Below are 17,246 nucleotides of genomic sequence, written 5' to 3'. Positions count from 1 at the left end.
TCAAATAATCACAGCCTTGAGCATAAGAGACTTTAAAAATGTCAAAATCATTTACAGAATCACAAAGTACTTGTGTTTCATACACAAAAGAATGGTCAAGTCGAGTGCATTGCATTATGGGATACAGTATACTCCTGTAGCATACATTTCAGCAACAAAAAAAAAAAGTCCAAAAGTTTATCAGTTTATTGGTTTCAGTGCTGGAAACACACTTTGATTAGTTCCTGAACAGGACGTTCTGAAGTTTCTAATTTAATAAAAAATTTAACTGAAAACACTGAATCTTATTTTTCTACCATCAGTTTGAAATGTGCTATTATAACCATAACGCTAATGAGTCTTTGAGTGAAATAATTTTGTTGACAGCTGTTTTTAAACACTTTGTTTATAGCCTCTCACGGTTCATGATTTTACACTGGCACAGGTCATTTGTCAGACAAACGTTGCTCTCAAGCACTTTCAAACACTAAATTTTTGTCTTCACATTATTTTGCAAATGCCGTTGCTTCACTGCTTCATGGCACTGTGTTCTGGTAAATGTGACCTAAGAGGCAAATAATCAGGCATTTGAATTAGTGAACTAACCAACAAAAATCAAGATAATAGAACACAAAAAGGCTCTTATCATAAAGCGGGATGATTGTTTTAGTTTTAGGCATGATGAAGTGAAGGATACTGTCCTGGTACTTTCTGAACAGGAAATATCTGGAACTGACCCGTGCTCTCATCGACATCACAGATCACATAAATTCAGCATTTAATGATCTCGCTCTTGGTCTATCCTAAACCTCTTGGAAACAAATGTGTGTGTCTGTATTTTTCACGCTGCTATCATTGATGAGGTTGATCATGTTATTTCTTATTATCATCAATCATCCATCTGAATACATATTTATCATTCATTATCATTCCCATTTGGCAAAAAAAATAAAACTAAGGTGATGTGGGTGAGTCATGTGACTGCAGGATCTGACAGTTGCCAGTGTCCAGATACAGTATTGCAGACCTCATTGTGAAAACACAAGACACATAAACACACTCAGCCTGAGAGAATGCATGCAGGAGCCAATAACATACATGCCTATATATCACTGTCATGTCTGTCTGTGGCACAATGACTTCTGTGGCACAATCACTGCTTAATTATGAGATTTAATATAAGACAATCTTCTCCAAAGCTTTCTGTTAATTCAAGTAAAAACTACATTTTGAGAATTACAACCTGTACAATTCATTAGAACAATGACTAGTTATTCAGCATATATTAATGCCTGAAACTGATTCTTTTATACAAGGGTCAGTGTTAAATTAAGATGGTAAAGGTTATTAAATGTCATCCTCATTGTTGTTTCAATCCCATTTGACTTTCTTTATTCTGTGGAACACAGAAAGAGAGTATTGGTCACCATTCACACTGGATGATATCTTATTTGGATACCATAAAGCAAATGTGACTGGGACCCTTATTATGTCTAATGTCTCCTTTTTGTTTCACAGAAGAAAGAAACACAAGAGCAATTATGGTGACAGAATTTTCATTTCTGGATGAAGTATACTTTGCTGATATGATTAATTCAATACATCTAGATCCAGAAAATGCAGCTTTGCATCACAGGAATGAATTACATTTGAAAATCTTTTCGAATAGAAGGCAATTTTGATCAAATAAATGCAACCTTTGTGAGCACATGAGATTTCCTATCAAATTTAAACTTTTGCATGGTTGTATATTGCAAAATCACATATTTCTGCTGTTACTTTCAGTACTCATATATGTGTAATGTAGACATTTAAAAATTTATTTTACAACTAAATGTAAATCTTCAGTTGATTCTTGAATGCTGGAGTGCACATTGAGCTGTCTGAAACTTATTTACAGTTCTGTGAGGTTTGAAATCACCCCCTGTCTTCACCCCGTCATCTCAGTACTGTATCTCCTCATCACCTGCAGCATTCATATTAAGAAACCCGCCCACTGGGCTGCGTGTCTGTTAGACTGCAATTTCACACCTCACTAAGATGTACTTCAGACCTGAGAAAAGCATGAAGCAGAGCGAGTGATAAGAGACTGAAAGAGAGAGAGAACGAGCTGTACTCACACTCCTATTAGAGGTGCAGAGTCAGGAAAGTATTTCTGGAAGAAACAGATGACCTCGTCACCGGAGCGGATCTTCTCGAATTCTTCAAAGGGCATGAAGAGTGCATGTGAACATCCTGTCTTTAAAAAATGAAAATCAAAATGAACGTGATTTCCTCCAAAGAAACCACAACATAACCAAAGCAAAAGATTATAATGTACGTTCAAAACGCTTCTGGAGGCTGAATTATTTTAATTACTCATAAACCACTGTCATCAAAATGTAATTCTAAAAATCCTAAATATATGACAAAAAAATGCAGAGAGGCTAGAAATATTAGGGAAGTACTAGTAAAGAGACACTGAGATGATTTGCATTTGTATGCCAAAGGTTGTATTTATGATGGAAAACCACATTAGAAATAATAATTATAATCATCATCACAAAAAAATAATGAATGGTCAATACAAAAACTTTAATAAATAAGAAAATAATAATAATGATCCAAAACTACAGTAATTAAAATATAATCACAAAAAAATATAAATAAAATAGTATTTAATGTAATAATATTAATAATTAAAACAACTAATGACTGGTTCATCACATAATACTACTATGAATAATAATAATAATAATATAAGCAACAATAATAAAATAATAATAATAATTATTAACTTTTAAATAAAAAAAATAATAACTTTTATTTTGGATGCGATTAATCACAATTAATCGATTGACATCCCTAAAAATATTATTTATTATTAGTTAATAATAATAATGCTAATAATAATAATAATAATAATTAGATCATTAAAATGTTTAAAATAATAAAATATTCTTTAATAATAAATCACAAAACAAATTTAAAAAACAATAATATTGTGAATAAAAAAATAAATATATGACAGAATAAAAGAAACAAAATTATTACATGACTTTACCAAGCTGAGCAGAGCAATCATCATGAAAGTGTTCCTGGGCCAAATGTGCAAGTAATTGGGCTCCACAGCAAACTTAGAGAGCACAGAGAGAAAGAGATGTGAGCTGACAAAAAGAGGGCAGATGGGTAAAGAAGACTGCCAGATAACATTGCAGTGACACTTACATCTCCGTCTTTAGGAGGCACGGTGAGCTCCATTTACCCGTGGGGAATGTATGTCTGGCTGTAATTGAAACGACTTTGCCACAGGAAATGCTTCCTGACATCAGAGAAAGCTCCATCAGAGCCTACGATCAGATCAGCCTGCATCTCCGTCTTCTGGACATCAGGCCTGTTAAAAGACAAAATCTCGTTTACTTCTCTACTGAATTATAATCTAATTTACACTGAAAGCAACCACGTCCCGGGATTGATTCCCGCATTGAACCCGGGTCGGGGACCTAGTAACATTGCGGTGTTCGACCCGGGACGAGCGCTGTGTGAACAAAAGCCAGATCTAATTCCGTGTCGAAGTGATGCGCGACTCTTTTACCGGCTGTTTTGAAGGAAGATCAACGTTCGCGACGAAAACATATGTGCAAACTGTAATGAAGCAGAGAACAGTTAGTTCCTCACTTTCCGCGCTGACGCAGAGATCATTTGCTTGCTTCAATGAAAGTATAACGTGCCTAGCGTTTTCGACTCGTACATTACACGTCACGCGCTGATGTCACGTGTCGTAACGGGATCTTCAAGGGTTGTGTGTGAAAGCATGCACATATACCGGGTCATCACTGGCAGTGTGAAAGTGCAAAATCTAGCGACCCGGGAACAATTGCAGGAGCACTTTACCTGTGTATGTGCCGGAATGGCAGTGTGAAAGGGGCTTATAGTAATATGTCATTGGAATGTTTTTCATGTTACTTAACACATTACTTCAATTTACTCAATTTAATTCATCATGATATGTCAATGCAACAATGAACACTGCCATTCAAAAGTGTGGGAGTTCATTTTTTCTTAACTTTTACATTTTTACCAAAAAAAAATTGCATTTAAAATAAATGCTCTTTTGAATGTTCTATTCATTAAAGAATCCCAAAAAAATGTCACTGTTTCAAAATATATTCAAATAGAAAACATTTATTTTACATTGCAATAATATTTCACAATATTACAACTTTTCAACAGTAGTGTACATTTAAACTGAACATTCAAATAATAAATAAATAAATAAACGTCCAGGACTTGATTTTATTCATTAGTAATTGATCAGATCCCAAAAAGTGGCAGAATGAAGAGAGAACTTGAAAATAAATATATTTGGGGCCGTTTGGGATTATATGCAAAAAGGGATTTAGGGTTTTATCTTCAAAAGAAGCCAATAAGTAATTTAAAAAGGTACATATGGTACCCTTAAGGTATAAAGTGGCACATTCAGTGTTTCAAATCACTTTTGAAACAAAGTTGGTTGAATGAACTTTTACCTGTTTGCAGCTCCTTGTTGAGGATGGCTCTCTCCACAGAGAGGATGTACAACAACAGAAAGAGCAGCTATGTTTAGGGACCATCCAGATCAGAATCAGTCAGCCGGGGGAATGACAAGTTTAATCTCTATTATGCATGTTCTGGATTATCAGGGATATTTTAAACCTGAAATAATGGATTTATGACAGCCATGGAGTTCAGTTGCCTGAAAGGGACTATAATCTACAGCTTAGATAACTGTTTAAAAGCACCTTGACACACATTGTTTGCAGCAGTTGAGTGTATTCTGTGAGGGGATTACATAGAGTATTAATAAACTAATAGTTTAAAAGCCGTTCTGTTTCTGTCCATCTGCTGATTTCCAGTCAACATAATCTCCGCAAACCTCACGAGGGACTAAATGAACACACAAACTGGGCCAGAGAGACCTGAGCTTTCATTTCAGCTGATTCTGAAGCATATTTAAAGGCTTTTTGTAGGAAAGACAACATGAAACAGTGTTTCACAACCCTTGGCTGAGATGTATTTCTGAGTTAAACAGGATATTTAGTTGTGTCAGTGGTTCTTATCAGTTTTGCTTCAGGACCTAAATTTGGTTTTGGACATAAAAAAGGTTTTGTACAACAGTGTATAATATGATGAGCTATCCAGGTTCAAAAATGCAAATGTATTAAGGTGCAAAATTATTAAAATCGTATACCTCTTATTTTTTATTAGTTTTTTTTGTTCATACATTTTTATGATATTATGATGACCTGCCCAAAATGAAAATGTATTAATATGCAAAATGATTCAAATTTGTACCACTTAAAAATAGTTTAAAGCGTTTTCCATTCACGTTATGGATTAAACAGGCATGCATTGGAACGCCTTTAGAGTCTATCTACAAGAAAAACACAGTTATGACTTCTTCTTCTTCTTCTTTCGTGTGTCGTCATCAAATGTCCAGCTCAGTAGAACTCAGCCACGTTCTCATCTCAGGTCCCACGTCGAAGAGGCCGGCCTCCGAAGGTGGTTTATACAGTGGACAGGTGGTGATTATGTGCTCAGCGGTCTGCTCTGGCTCCCCACACTAACACACTGCTCTGTCCTCCAGGCCCCACTTCCTCATCGATGCTTTGTAACGTCCAACCCCAGTTCGCAGGCGGTTTAGCAGAGTCCATTGCCGACGTGGCAGATCCTCTCCTTCAAGGGTCAAGGGACCCCTCCAGGGTCAAAGATGTAACGGTGGATTCGTGAGGGTCCTGCTGACTCCCACTCCTGCTTCCAAGCTGCCGCGAGCCATGCCTCTGTAGACAGGTCCTCAGGGATGGACCTGAGCAGGTCTTGTGCCGCCTTGTTGTACGGGTGGCGGGACTTCAGTCTATGAGGAGGCAGTGCTGTTGTGGTGGTATTGTGCAGGATATGCCAGTTGCATCTTTGGGCTTTCCTTGCAAGAGCGAGGGTAGCAGCCTCTCGTCGGAGGCCGGCCGGGGCAATTCCTGCTAGTGTTGGCAGATGGTAGACAGGGGTAGGATTCAGGCAGCCAGTTATAGTCCGAAGGGCGGTGTTTATGGCAGTGTCGACTTTCCTGGCGTGTGGGCTTCTGCACCAGGCTGGGGCACAGTATTCAGCTGTGGAGAAGACGAGAGCTACTGTTGATATTCGAAGCACCTTGGCAGTTGCACCCCAGCTAGTACCAGCGAGACGTCGAATTATTGCCACCCTTGATGACACTTTGGCCGTCACTTCTTCAAGGTGTTGTTTGAATGTTAGAGATCTATCCAGGCGTACGCCAAGGTACCGTGGGGCTTGCTGGAACTCAAGACGCTTGTTATTAACGAATATGTCCAGTTCCCGTCTGGCCTCACTGTTGTTCAGGTGGTAAGCTGCTACAACTGTCTTGCCGATGCTGAGCTGTAAACGCCACTCACGCAGGTAGGCTGCCAAGGTGTCCATGTCCTGGTTTAGGCTGGCCTGCATCTGCTCCCATGTTTGTTGTCTCATCATAATGGCCAGGTCGTCAGCGTAACCATATTTCCGGGATGTTGTTTCCGGTAAGTCATGGATGTAGATATTGAATAACATCGGTGCAAGGACAGATCCCTGCGGAACACCATTCCTCAGCCTTCTAAGCCTGCTGCATTGACCGTCACTTGTCTTTAAGGTGAAGCTGCGGTTCGTCACCATCTCAATGATGAACTTCACCATGTGCCGGTCGGGAATGATCTTTAGTAGCTTTAGGTGGAGTCCGCGGTGCCAAACGGTATCGTAAGCGGCTGTAAGATCAAGCAGCACTACTCCAGCCTTCTGTTTTTCCTGAAAGCTGTCCTCAATGTCTTGGGTGAGCAGTGTCACCTGGTCAACCGTTGACCGACCGCGCCGGAAGCCAGCTTGTTCCCGTGGGAGTTGAGGGTCCACTATTGGCTCGATACGATTATAGATCAGCCTCTCCAGGGTTTTGAATGGAACACAGAGCAGTGAGATGGGTCGGTAGGATTTGGGGTCTTCCGCAGGCTTGTTTGGTTTTGGAAGGGCTATAACAGCAGCGCGGCGCCATATCTTCGGGAGCTTGGACCTCCGAAGGCATGTCGAGTAGAATGAGCAGAGCCATACAGATGTTCTTACACTCTGTTGAGTCACAAACTCAGGGTGGATGTAATCATGGCCTGGTGCTTTCCCTTGTTTGGTCTTACTCAAGGCAGTCTGGAGTTCAGCTGTTGTAAATTCCCCTGACAAGTTGGCGTCCACACTAGCTGCTCTATACAGGGAAGTCACCTGGTGTGATATTGTGCGGGCAATGTTCCCGCACAACAGTTATGACTGGTAGGGGGAACAATAAACACATGCTATACAGCTCAAACTCTGGGGTCAGTAATGTCCAAGGCAGCATTTATTTGATCAAAACAGTAATATTTTTAAATATTACTGCAATTTAAAATATCTGAAATGTATATCAATGTATTTTAAAATGTCATTTATTCCTGTGATGCAACGCTGAATTTTCAGCATCATTACTCCAGTCTTCAGTGACACATGATCCTTTAGAAATCATTCTAATATGCTGATTTGCAGCTTTATTTATTTTTGCATATTTATTATCATTGTTGTTAACAACATATTGCCGCTTAATATTTTTGTGCAAACTATGATGCATTTTTTCAGGATTCTTTCAGGAGTAAAAAGTTCAAAAGAACCGTATTTATTTGCAATAGAAATGTTGTAAAAGTCTTTACTGTCACTTTTAATTAATTTAATACTGTCATGATTCTGCCCTCGTGTCCTTGATTTTTCCTAGTCTTGAGGCAGGATCATGGCAGACCCGTGTTTTGTGTTCAAGCACATGGCCTGGTCTTTGGGCCATGTGCTTGTGTTGTCTCGTTCCCTTGCCCCGCCCCCCTTGTTATCCTAGTCTTGTCGTGATTGTCCTATCTGTGTCACCTGTCGTGTCTTAATTGTCCCCCCTATTTAGATCTCCTAGTGTGCTCTGTCTTGCGTCGGTTCATTGTGATTGTTCCACTCTGTGATTGTTCAACTTATGTGTTCCTACCTGTCAGCCTCCAGAGGTATCTTGTCCTTGAAACCCCTCTAAGAAGTCTTTTGTCTTGCAGTGAGTGTTTGTTAGTAGTTAGTGTCCAGAGTCTTTGTTTACCTTGTTTATTGTGTTTTGTAGAATTATTCAGTGTCAACCCTAGCCCTTGTTTTCCCCCTCGTGGGTTTTGTTTTCCCCTTTTGTCTTCAATAAACCCTTTTGTGTTGAGAATCCTGTCTGCACTTGAGTTCCTCCCTTACCAAACCTTGACAAATACATCCTTGCTGAATTTTTTTTTAAAATAGAATAATATTGATTACATACAATAGTATATATTATACAAGTCATTGAAGTACAATACTTGGAACTAAAGCCAGAAGGCAATGAAAAAAAAAATGATAAAAATGTGGTTGAAAACCCCTTAACAAAATGGTAGACTTAGCCCTAAAATCTAATTTGGGATTGATCTGGGTTGATGGGAATGTTTCTGCAGGACCAACAAAGGATGTTGATCCAGGCAGATGTCCTACTTGGGTAAATCTCATTATGTATTTTAAATACAAGGGCTCACAGCAGCTCCATCCATCCGCCTTATGCCTCTAAAGTTTCAGACTGACTGTCACACTCTATCAGATGTAAAAAACCGTGTTTACTCAGGGTTGGGTTATATGGTATTTTCCTGATATTTGAAACACATCTGTACAAAAGTGAGACTGCGGTGGTCTATAATCTAAAATATTATAAGTGTGCTTAAAGATTTTGCAGTATGAGGTATGAATAATAAAAGTGGAGATATAACTGAGATGCAGACTGACAGCCTTAAAGTAAAGTTTTGATTAAATGGGTCATATGATGCGATTTAAAGTGTTACAAGCTCTTGGTGCATAAAGAAGATCTGTAAAGTTGCAAAGACTGAAGTCTCAAATCCAAAGACATATTCTTTATAAAAGTTAAGACATTAAGAGTTAATGTCCATGCCCCCTGAAATGGTGTAGTTTGCTAATCCACTTTCATACAGGCAGATTGCCGCTAATCAGACCTTTGGGAAGTCGTGGCCTAGTGGTTAGAGAGTTTGACTCCTAACCTTAGGGCAATAAGACGACTTAGGTGCCCCTGAGCAAGGCATCGAACCCCCAACTGCTCCCCGGGCACTGCAGCATAAATGGGTACCCACTGCTCCGGGTGTGTGTTCACAGTGTGTGTGTGTTCACTGCTGTGTGCACTTTGGATGGGTCATCATACTTGGCTGAATGTCACGTCATCCTTGTGGGGACTCCCCATATCCGTAATGGTTTTTATAGTGTAAAAACTGTATTTTCTATCACCCTATACCTACCCCTCACAGTAAATTTTGTGAATTCTTTCAATCTAAAAAAATATATATATATCGAGTCGCGAACATGCTCCGAAGTGCCGATCTGAATCAACATATTCGCGAACAGGCTCCGAAGTGCCGATCTGAATCAACCGAGTCGCGAACAGGCTCCGAAGTGCCGATCTGAATCAACCGAGTCGCGAACATGCTCCGAAGTGCCGATCTGAATCAACCGAGTCGCGAACATGCTCCGAAGTCCCGATCTGAATCAACCGAGTCGCGAACAGGCTCCGAAGTGCCAATCTGAATCAACCGAGTCGCGAACATGCTCCGAAGTGCCGATCTGAATCAACATATTCGCGAACAGGCTCCGAAGTGCCGATCTGAATCAACCGAGTCGCGAACAGGCTCCGAAGTGCCAATCTGAATCAACCGAGTCGCGAACATGCTCCGAAGTGCCGATCTGAATCAACATATTCGCAAACAGGCTCCGAAGTGCCGATCTGAATCAACCGAGTCGCGAACAGACTCCGAAGTGCCGATCTGAATCAACCGAGTCGCGAACATGCTCCGAAGTGCCGATCTGAATCAACCGAGTCGCGAACAGGCTCCGAAGTCCCGATCTGAATCAACAGATTCGCGAACAGGCTCCGAAGTGCCGATCTGAATCAACCGAGTCGCAAACAGACTCCGAAGTGCCGATCTGAATCAACCGAGTCGCGAACATTCTCCGAAGTGCCGATCTGAATCAACCGAGTCGCGAACAGGCTCCGAAGTGCCGATCTGAATCAACCGAGTCGCGAACATGCTCCGAAGTGCCGATCTGAATCAACCGAGTAACGAACAGGCTCCGAAGTGCCGATCTGAATCAACCGAGTCGCGAACATGCTCCGAAGTGCCGATCTGAATCAACATATTCGCGAACAGGCTCCGAAGTGCCGAACTGAATCAACCGAGTCCCGAACAGGCTCCGAAGTCCCGATCTGAATCAACCGAGTCCCGAAAAGGCTCCGAAGTGCCGATCTGAATCAACGGAGTCGCGAACAGGCTCGGAAGTGCCGATCTGAAAACTTCGACCAAAGAATGTAAAAAAGAAATGCATTTTAAAATAGTAAAAATAATTAAGAATGGTCTTTCTCTATATTATATTAACAGCCTAACTTTTAACGAGCAATGCACCATAAGATCACATTTAAACTATAAAAAACACTATATTTCAGCCTATATTAATAACCTCTATGTAAGGAAACACTGAATACCGTACTTACCAAATTCATTAAACACGTTTTTAAATCATAAATCATTAGTTTTTAAACACTGACATGAACTTTCAGGTTACTGCGTTTATAAAACAACTCTATGAAAGACTCAGATCACGTATCTAAGAAAATCGCTATAGTAAAAGAGAAATAATAAGAGGAGTGAAGTTTCATACCGTTCTGCTGTGTTCTGTCCTCACGCGCGTCTGACGCTCCGCGGCGCGTCTCCGCCCCTCACACGCGCGTTTACAGCGCTAAATTAATCATCTGTGCTAATTATTAAACATTTACTTCATTGTCAGCTTCAGGTACTTCATTTATTATCAGTGGCGGTTCTACACGAAGGCCTAGGGAGGCCTCTGTTGACATGTCCCTGGCCACCCCCGTGCTGAAAAAAAAAGTAATATGATTTTACACGCGAGCGCCAAAAGCGGAACTAATGTGACGCAACGTTCTACACTGGTAAATTAGTGCAGCGCACCCAAACACTTAGGAACACTAATCATATTCACATTATTCAGGGATGCAAACATCGCGCTTTTCGGCGCCTCCCGTTTTTTTCACATCAGTTTGGGTGACTTGGTCATCTGAAACAATTCCATAGCTTAATGTTAAGGACAGAAGACTATTTACATCATTAAATTAAAGTTTACGGAAACCTTGTTTTCTCTCCTCTGCGGCTGTCAATGATTCTCCATTCAGTATTCAAATAGCGCGCACCTCGTCCATTTACAGCAGCATGGTAAAACTCTCTCCAATATTGCATACTCATATTATAATGCTTGATCTGTAGATAAAAAGGCTGTGGAAATAAAAATGAGCTTTATTTTGTGTATTTGTATTTATATTTGTTGCTGTTTTTAAAAGACTCGCTTGTGCCTGTTAGTTCACACACGTTTTACATTTACATTTACATTTATTCATTTAGCAGACGCTTTTATCCAAAGCGACTTACAAATCACTTTGTGAGCTCAGTTTTGAAGCGTTTCATATTATCATGGTTTGCGCACTGAAAGATTATTAAAAGCTTATTATATTTTTACAGTGGTGGACAGTAACGGAGTAGCTTTACTTCGTTACTGTACTTAAGTACATTTTTCAAGTATCTGTACTTTACTGGAGTAGTTTTATTTTGAGCAACTTTTACTTTTACTTCACTACATTCCAAAGCATAAAATCGTACTTTTTACTTCACTACATTTCATAAAACATATCGTTACTCCCTATATCACGTGCTCCGACACTCAGAAGCGGTGTCTGATTCATCATGAACGAACTGAGTCTTTTCAAAAGAAACTTTTAAATCGGATCGCGAATCGCACCAAACGATTCGTTTACGAATTAGAATGATCCGATTGCAGCTGTTCTGGAGTCGACCACTCACTGATTCAAATGAACCGTTTAGTGCGAGTCACCAGAAGTAAGAACCGGGAGATCTTGTGAGCGCGCGTGCGTCTGATGTTGCTAAAAGTAAGTTATGTCGAAATTTTGGATTAATTATTGTAACTGAAAATCATATTTAGGTCAAAACTGTCAGTTGTTTGGGAACTAAATCTGTTGTAAAGAGAGATCTATTTAAGCCCACTCAAATGCTCGAGTGCAGACGATGCAGACACATCAATTTTAGGTAAAAAACAACAACAACAACAACAAAAAAACCTTAAAACAACACAGATTAAATACAATAACTCATGCATGTTCAAATTCACCGCTGCCCTAATGTTAACAGTTTTATTAAAATGTCCAACTTGGTCTGTTTTTATATTGTTTATCGACAGTAACGTTATACATATGTATATTGTTTGGATTAACTAGACGAGTAGACAGACATGAATGTTCATCGTACTGAAAATAAGTAAATATTGTTAGCTGATGCTAACTGTCTAGCTAACAAGCTTGTTGGTGCTAAGTTGATGGAATTTTTATAAATGTCCAAATATTTTTATTCAGCCACATATATATATATATATATATATCTATATATATATATATATATATATATATAGATATATATATATATAGATAGATAGATAGATAGATAGATTACATCTGGTTAGAAAAGAAAGGATGTGATGTTCAGAACATGGTAACTACAGTAATTATCAGTGGGAAGAGATGCACCCCGTTTGGCCAGGGGTGTTTTTAAACCACAGACAAGATTTGAGAAGGAAAAAATAATTATGAATTTTTTTTTATTATTTTTTTCCTTAAAATGTTCTTCCTAACTTCAGGCCTTATTATCATGTCATATATACATTACAGACCAAAAGTTTGGACACACCTTCTCATTCAAAGAGTTTTCTTTATTTTCATGAATATGAAAATTGTAGATTCACACTGAAGGCATCAAAACTATGAATTAACACATGTGGAATTATATACATAACAAAAAAGTGTGAAACAACTGAAAATATGTCATATTCTAGGTTCTTCAAAGTAGCCACCTTTTGCTTTGATTACTGCTTTGCACACTCTTGGCATTCTCTTGATGAGCTTCAAGAGGTTGTCACCTGAAATGGTCTTCCAACAGTCTTCTTGAAGGAGTTCCCCAAAAGATGCGTAGCACTTGTTGGTTCTTTTGCCTTCTGTCTGAGGTCCAGCTCACCCCTAAACCATCTCGATTGGGTTCAGGTCCGGTGACTGTGGAGGCCAGGTCATCTGGCGCAGCACCCCATCACTCTCCTTCTTGGTCAAATAGCCCTTGATGCCTTCAGTGTGACTCTACAATCTTCATAGTCATGAAAATAAAGAAAACTCTTTGTATGAGTTTTCCAAACTTTTGGTCTGTACTGTAACTTTGATGTTCTGTAAAACAACTAACTTTAAAATACTTTTTTCTTACTGGTGAAAATCAGATGGTCATCTCTGTTTTCTCTCAGGTACATCACAGTGTAAGCTTCACAGTGAACATCACTCTCATCAGCGTAGTCCATATCAACAACAAAAATATATCTTGACTCCATATAGTGGTTATTTTGGAAAAAATCCCAGGTATTTTGAGCAGTAGGATTATAAAAAAAATGTGCTAATATAAAATTAAATTAAGTAGCCTATGTAAAATTGCAAACATCTATCTTGCAGTACTTTTTTACTTAAGTACATAAAAAATTTAGTACTTTTGTACTTTCACTTGAGTAAAATTGAAAAAGGAGTACTTTTACTTTTACTGGAGTAATATTTTACCATATGTATCTGTACTTTTACTCAAGTACTTGATTTGTGTACTTCGTCCACCACTGTATTTTTAGCCTGCACAATACATTTGAAATAAGCATAATTTAATTGTATATTATTTCTGTGTAGTGTAGTATAAGCATTATAAATATATACACTTCTGAATTCTTGACATTCATATATAAATATTAAATTGTGAAATGTATGATTGCCTGATTTAATTTTATAATAGTACTAATTGTAATTTGTTTTTATTAACATGTTTAGATTGTGTAAAATTACTGTGTAGATTTTTTTCAAGAATTAATTTTTGTATTTATTTGCATTACATTTAAATAAAATATGTTGCCATTTTTAATGTGCCCCTCTGTTTAAATAGTGGCCCCTCCTCGGCCCCCCTAGTAAAATTTGTCTAGAGCCGCCACTGTTTATTATTGTTCAATGATCTGTTTGAAACAAAAAAGGTTGTATTTCAGTGTCTTTGCAGGGGATTATAGATCAACAGCGCCACCTGCTGTCGACACGCGGCTATTGGTAGTGATGCTACAGTCAAAAATCAGTAATAATTCAAACTTATCAAAATAAAATAATGTTTTCTATTTTAATTTTCCTTTAAAATGTCATTTATTAATGTGGTAAAAAAATAAATAAAATAAAATAAAACATAATAAATCATTCTGATCTCAAACTCTGACCGGTGTGTGTGTGTGTGTGTGTGTGTGCGTGTGTACCACTTGCACACTAATGCCCCACAATAATAAACATGTAAAATACTCATCTAAGGAGGAATATAATTTATATAGGAGGATATAATTTTATATGCGATATTACCTTTTCTTTTCATCATCATCTTTAAGAGTTCATGATAATTTCTGTTCAACTTTATTTCTCAGTTGATAAATCCATCCACAATTCATAAAACACAACACATGCAACTTCCTGTCATTGAAATCATTTAAAAATCAAATCGACAGGTTAGAAAAAAAAGCCTCAGGTCCAAATATACATGCTCCGAAGTGCCGATCTGAATCAACCGAGTCGCGAACATGCTCCGAAGTGCCGTTCTGAATCAACCGAGTCGCGAACAGGCTCCAAAGTCCCGATCTGAAAACTTCGACCTAAAAATAAATGCATTTTAATATAGTAAAAATAATTTAGAATGATCTTTCTCTATATTATATTAACAGCCTAACTTTTAACGAGTAATGCACCATAAGAGCACCATAAGATCACCTTTAAACTATTAAAAAACTCTATAGTTCAGCATATATTTTTTGTGCCTGCTTGTCTGTTTCAATTTTGTACCACCTTGTTTGTTTGTCTAAGCTCTTGCTTAAGCCTTGTTTTAATTGTAATGTATTTATTGATGTATGCCAATTAACAACTGGCTGGGGACTACAGCTGGAAATTAGCCATAGAGGCTAAAGCTGCTCTTTTCATTAAAAGAGGTTGTCCACATTACTATAAACCAATAAAGTAAATTAAAGTAAAGTAAATATTAATAACCTCTATGCAGGGGCGTAGATTACGCGGGGCACGTGTCCCCCCACTTTTATCATCACGGAAATTCGTCCCCCGCACTTTTTCGGGCAAGTGTGTTCGTATAGAGGTTTTCAAGAGCTGGTGTGAATAAATATAGATTTAAACTCAAAGAGCCAGTCATAGTTTGCGCATGGCCTGATGTTTTTTTCGGACCTAGAAGGCGAAATGAACATCACGGAGCGCTAAACTTTAATGTGTGTTTCATTTTTACTCGAAGCCGGAGGGTGCGTGCTCTCGCGCAGAAAGTAATACCAGGAATCTCCTAATATGGCCAATAGCGTCCAGTTGTCGCTGTATATAAACAGTTGTTTTCGGGTTTGTTTTTTTCAGGTCCAAAACAAATCTCCAGCAGGTGATAAATAAAGTATGTGAACAATAAAGTGCTAATTGACATAGCATTTATTACAGTATAGAAACTATTCTGCCTTATTTTGTTTAAAAAAAAAAAATTGTAGTATATATGCAAATCATTATTATGTGTTATTGTCCAGCATTTATAGATTTCTAAGCCAATTAAAAGCTAGAAATTAGAGAAAAATTAAATTTGCCTATAGTATCCACTACCAGTCAAAAGTTTTTTAACAGTAAGCTTGTTAATGTTTTTTTTAAAGAAGTCTCTTCTGTTCACTATGCAAGCCTGCATTTATTTGATCCAAGTGCTGCAAACTATACTGATCAGCTGCTAAAAAAGAAGAAAAACCCTCTTATCATGATAATGTTGAAAACAGCTGAGTATAATTTTTTCAGGTTTCTTTGATGAATAGACAGTTCAGAAGAGCAGCATTTATCTGAAATAAAAATCTCTTGTAAAAGGATGTCTTTATCATCCCCTTGATCAATTTAAAGAATCCTTGCTAAATAAAATTATGCATTTTCTATAATTTATTTAACAATTTACATACATACAGACTAAGCTTTTGAATGGAATAGTGTATAATGTTGTAAAAGCTTTTTTTTTCACATAAATGCTGATCTGCGGATCCTTCTATTCATCAAAGAATGCTGAAAAAATTTACTCATCTGTTTTAAATATTGATAATCATCATATTAAGGATGATATCTGATTAATGTGACACTGAAGACTGGAGGGATGATGCTGAAAATTAACCTTTGATTACAGGAACACATTACATTTAAAATATATTCAAATAGAAAACAGTTATTTGAAACAGTATAAATATTTCATAATATTACTGATTTTGCTGTACTTTGGATCAAATAAATGCAGGCTTGGTGAACAGAAGAGACTTCTTTCAAAACACTAGTAGGCTGATAGGTCAAATTTCAGAAGGGTCAGTCTTTTTAATCGCTCATGACTATTTGAGGTTTATTTTAGTAACCCCTGTGTTTCGACAATATTTAAGTAGCCTACTCGAAATATGTAATAACGAAATCGGGAACATTCCGCACAAAAGAACTGCCGTGACCCGGATTCGAACCGGGGTTGCTGCGGCCACAACGCAGAGTACTAACCACTATACGATCACGGCGAGCCACCTGCAAGACGAACCCGTAATTGAAAGTTCGGAGGAATGATTGTTAAGCCAGCTAGCTGTATTTTAGCTGTGTTTTGAGTTTCTCTTAAAATGTTAAGACTTCACGGACCATACTGATGAACAGCTGTAAAACAACATGTCTCTGTGCGTAAGAGTGTAAGTTCACCACTAATTCAGCATTGAGACTGTTGTCCCTTTATAGTATAAATATAATACATTCCTGTGATACAAAGATTAATTTTGACCATTATTACTCCAGATTTCAGTGTCACATGATCCTTCAGAAATCATTCGAATATGCTGATTGATTTATTGTCAATGTCGAAAACAGTTGTGCTGCTTAATATTTTTTGGAACCTGCAATACTTTTTTCAGGATTCTTTGATTAATAAAATGTAGAGCATTTATTCAAAATATAAATCTTTTCTGACAACACAAGTCGTTTGCTTTCCGTTTTTAAC

General features: G+C 38.0%; 1 protein-coding gene and 1 non-coding gene across 2 annotated transcripts; both read right to left on the bottom strand.

The window, feature by feature from the left end:
- Positions 1-165: 165 nt before the first annotated feature.
- On the bottom strand, positions 166-3,816 carry LOC128025954 (kynurenine 3-monooxygenase). The gene is made up of 5 exons (XM_052612598.1): positions 3,637-3,816; positions 3,187-3,352; positions 3,023-3,094; positions 2,100-2,218; positions 166-544 (listed from the first exon to the last, which is right to left on the bottom strand). The coding sequence occupies exons 2-5, from the start codon at positions 3,217-3,219 to the stop codon at positions 508-510; spliced, it is 261 nt and encodes an 86-aa protein (XP_052468558.1). The 5' UTR covers positions 3,220-3,352; positions 3,637-3,816; the 3' UTR covers positions 166-507.
- A 12,891-nt stretch (positions 3,817-16,707) lies between these two features.
- On the bottom strand, positions 16,708-16,779 carry trnah-gug (transfer RNA histidin (anticodon GUG)). The gene has a single exon. It is a non-coding gene; the product is annotated as a tRNA-His (tRNA).
- Positions 16,780-17,246: the final 467 nt, after the last annotated feature.

Source organism: Carassius gibelio, chromosome A13 (genome assembly GCF_023724105.1).
Source record: "Carassius gibelio isolate Cgi1373 ecotype wild population from Czech Republic chromosome A13, carGib1.2-hapl.c, whole genome shotgun sequence".
NCBI lineage: Eukaryota > Metazoa > Chordata > Actinopteri > Cypriniformes > Cyprinidae > Carassius > Carassius gibelio.
The sequence above is the reverse complement of the archived record's forward strand: the minus strand, read 5'-3'. Positions and strand labels throughout refer to the sequence as shown.

Bases quoted from the DNA above. Each gene is read 5' to 3' on its own strand.
- LOC128025954 (XM_052612598.1), bottom strand. From the start codon at position 3,219: ATGGAGCTCACCGTGCCTCCTAAAGACGGAGAT. The intron at 2,219-3,022 runs GTAAAGTCATGT...CATTTTTTAAAG, and splicing joins TGATTGCTCTGCTCAGCTTG to ACAGGATGTTCACATGCACT. The intron at 545-2,099 runs GTGAGTACAGCT...TTTGCCTCTTAG, and splicing joins TCTGCACCTCTAATAGGAGT to GTCACATTTACCAGAACACA.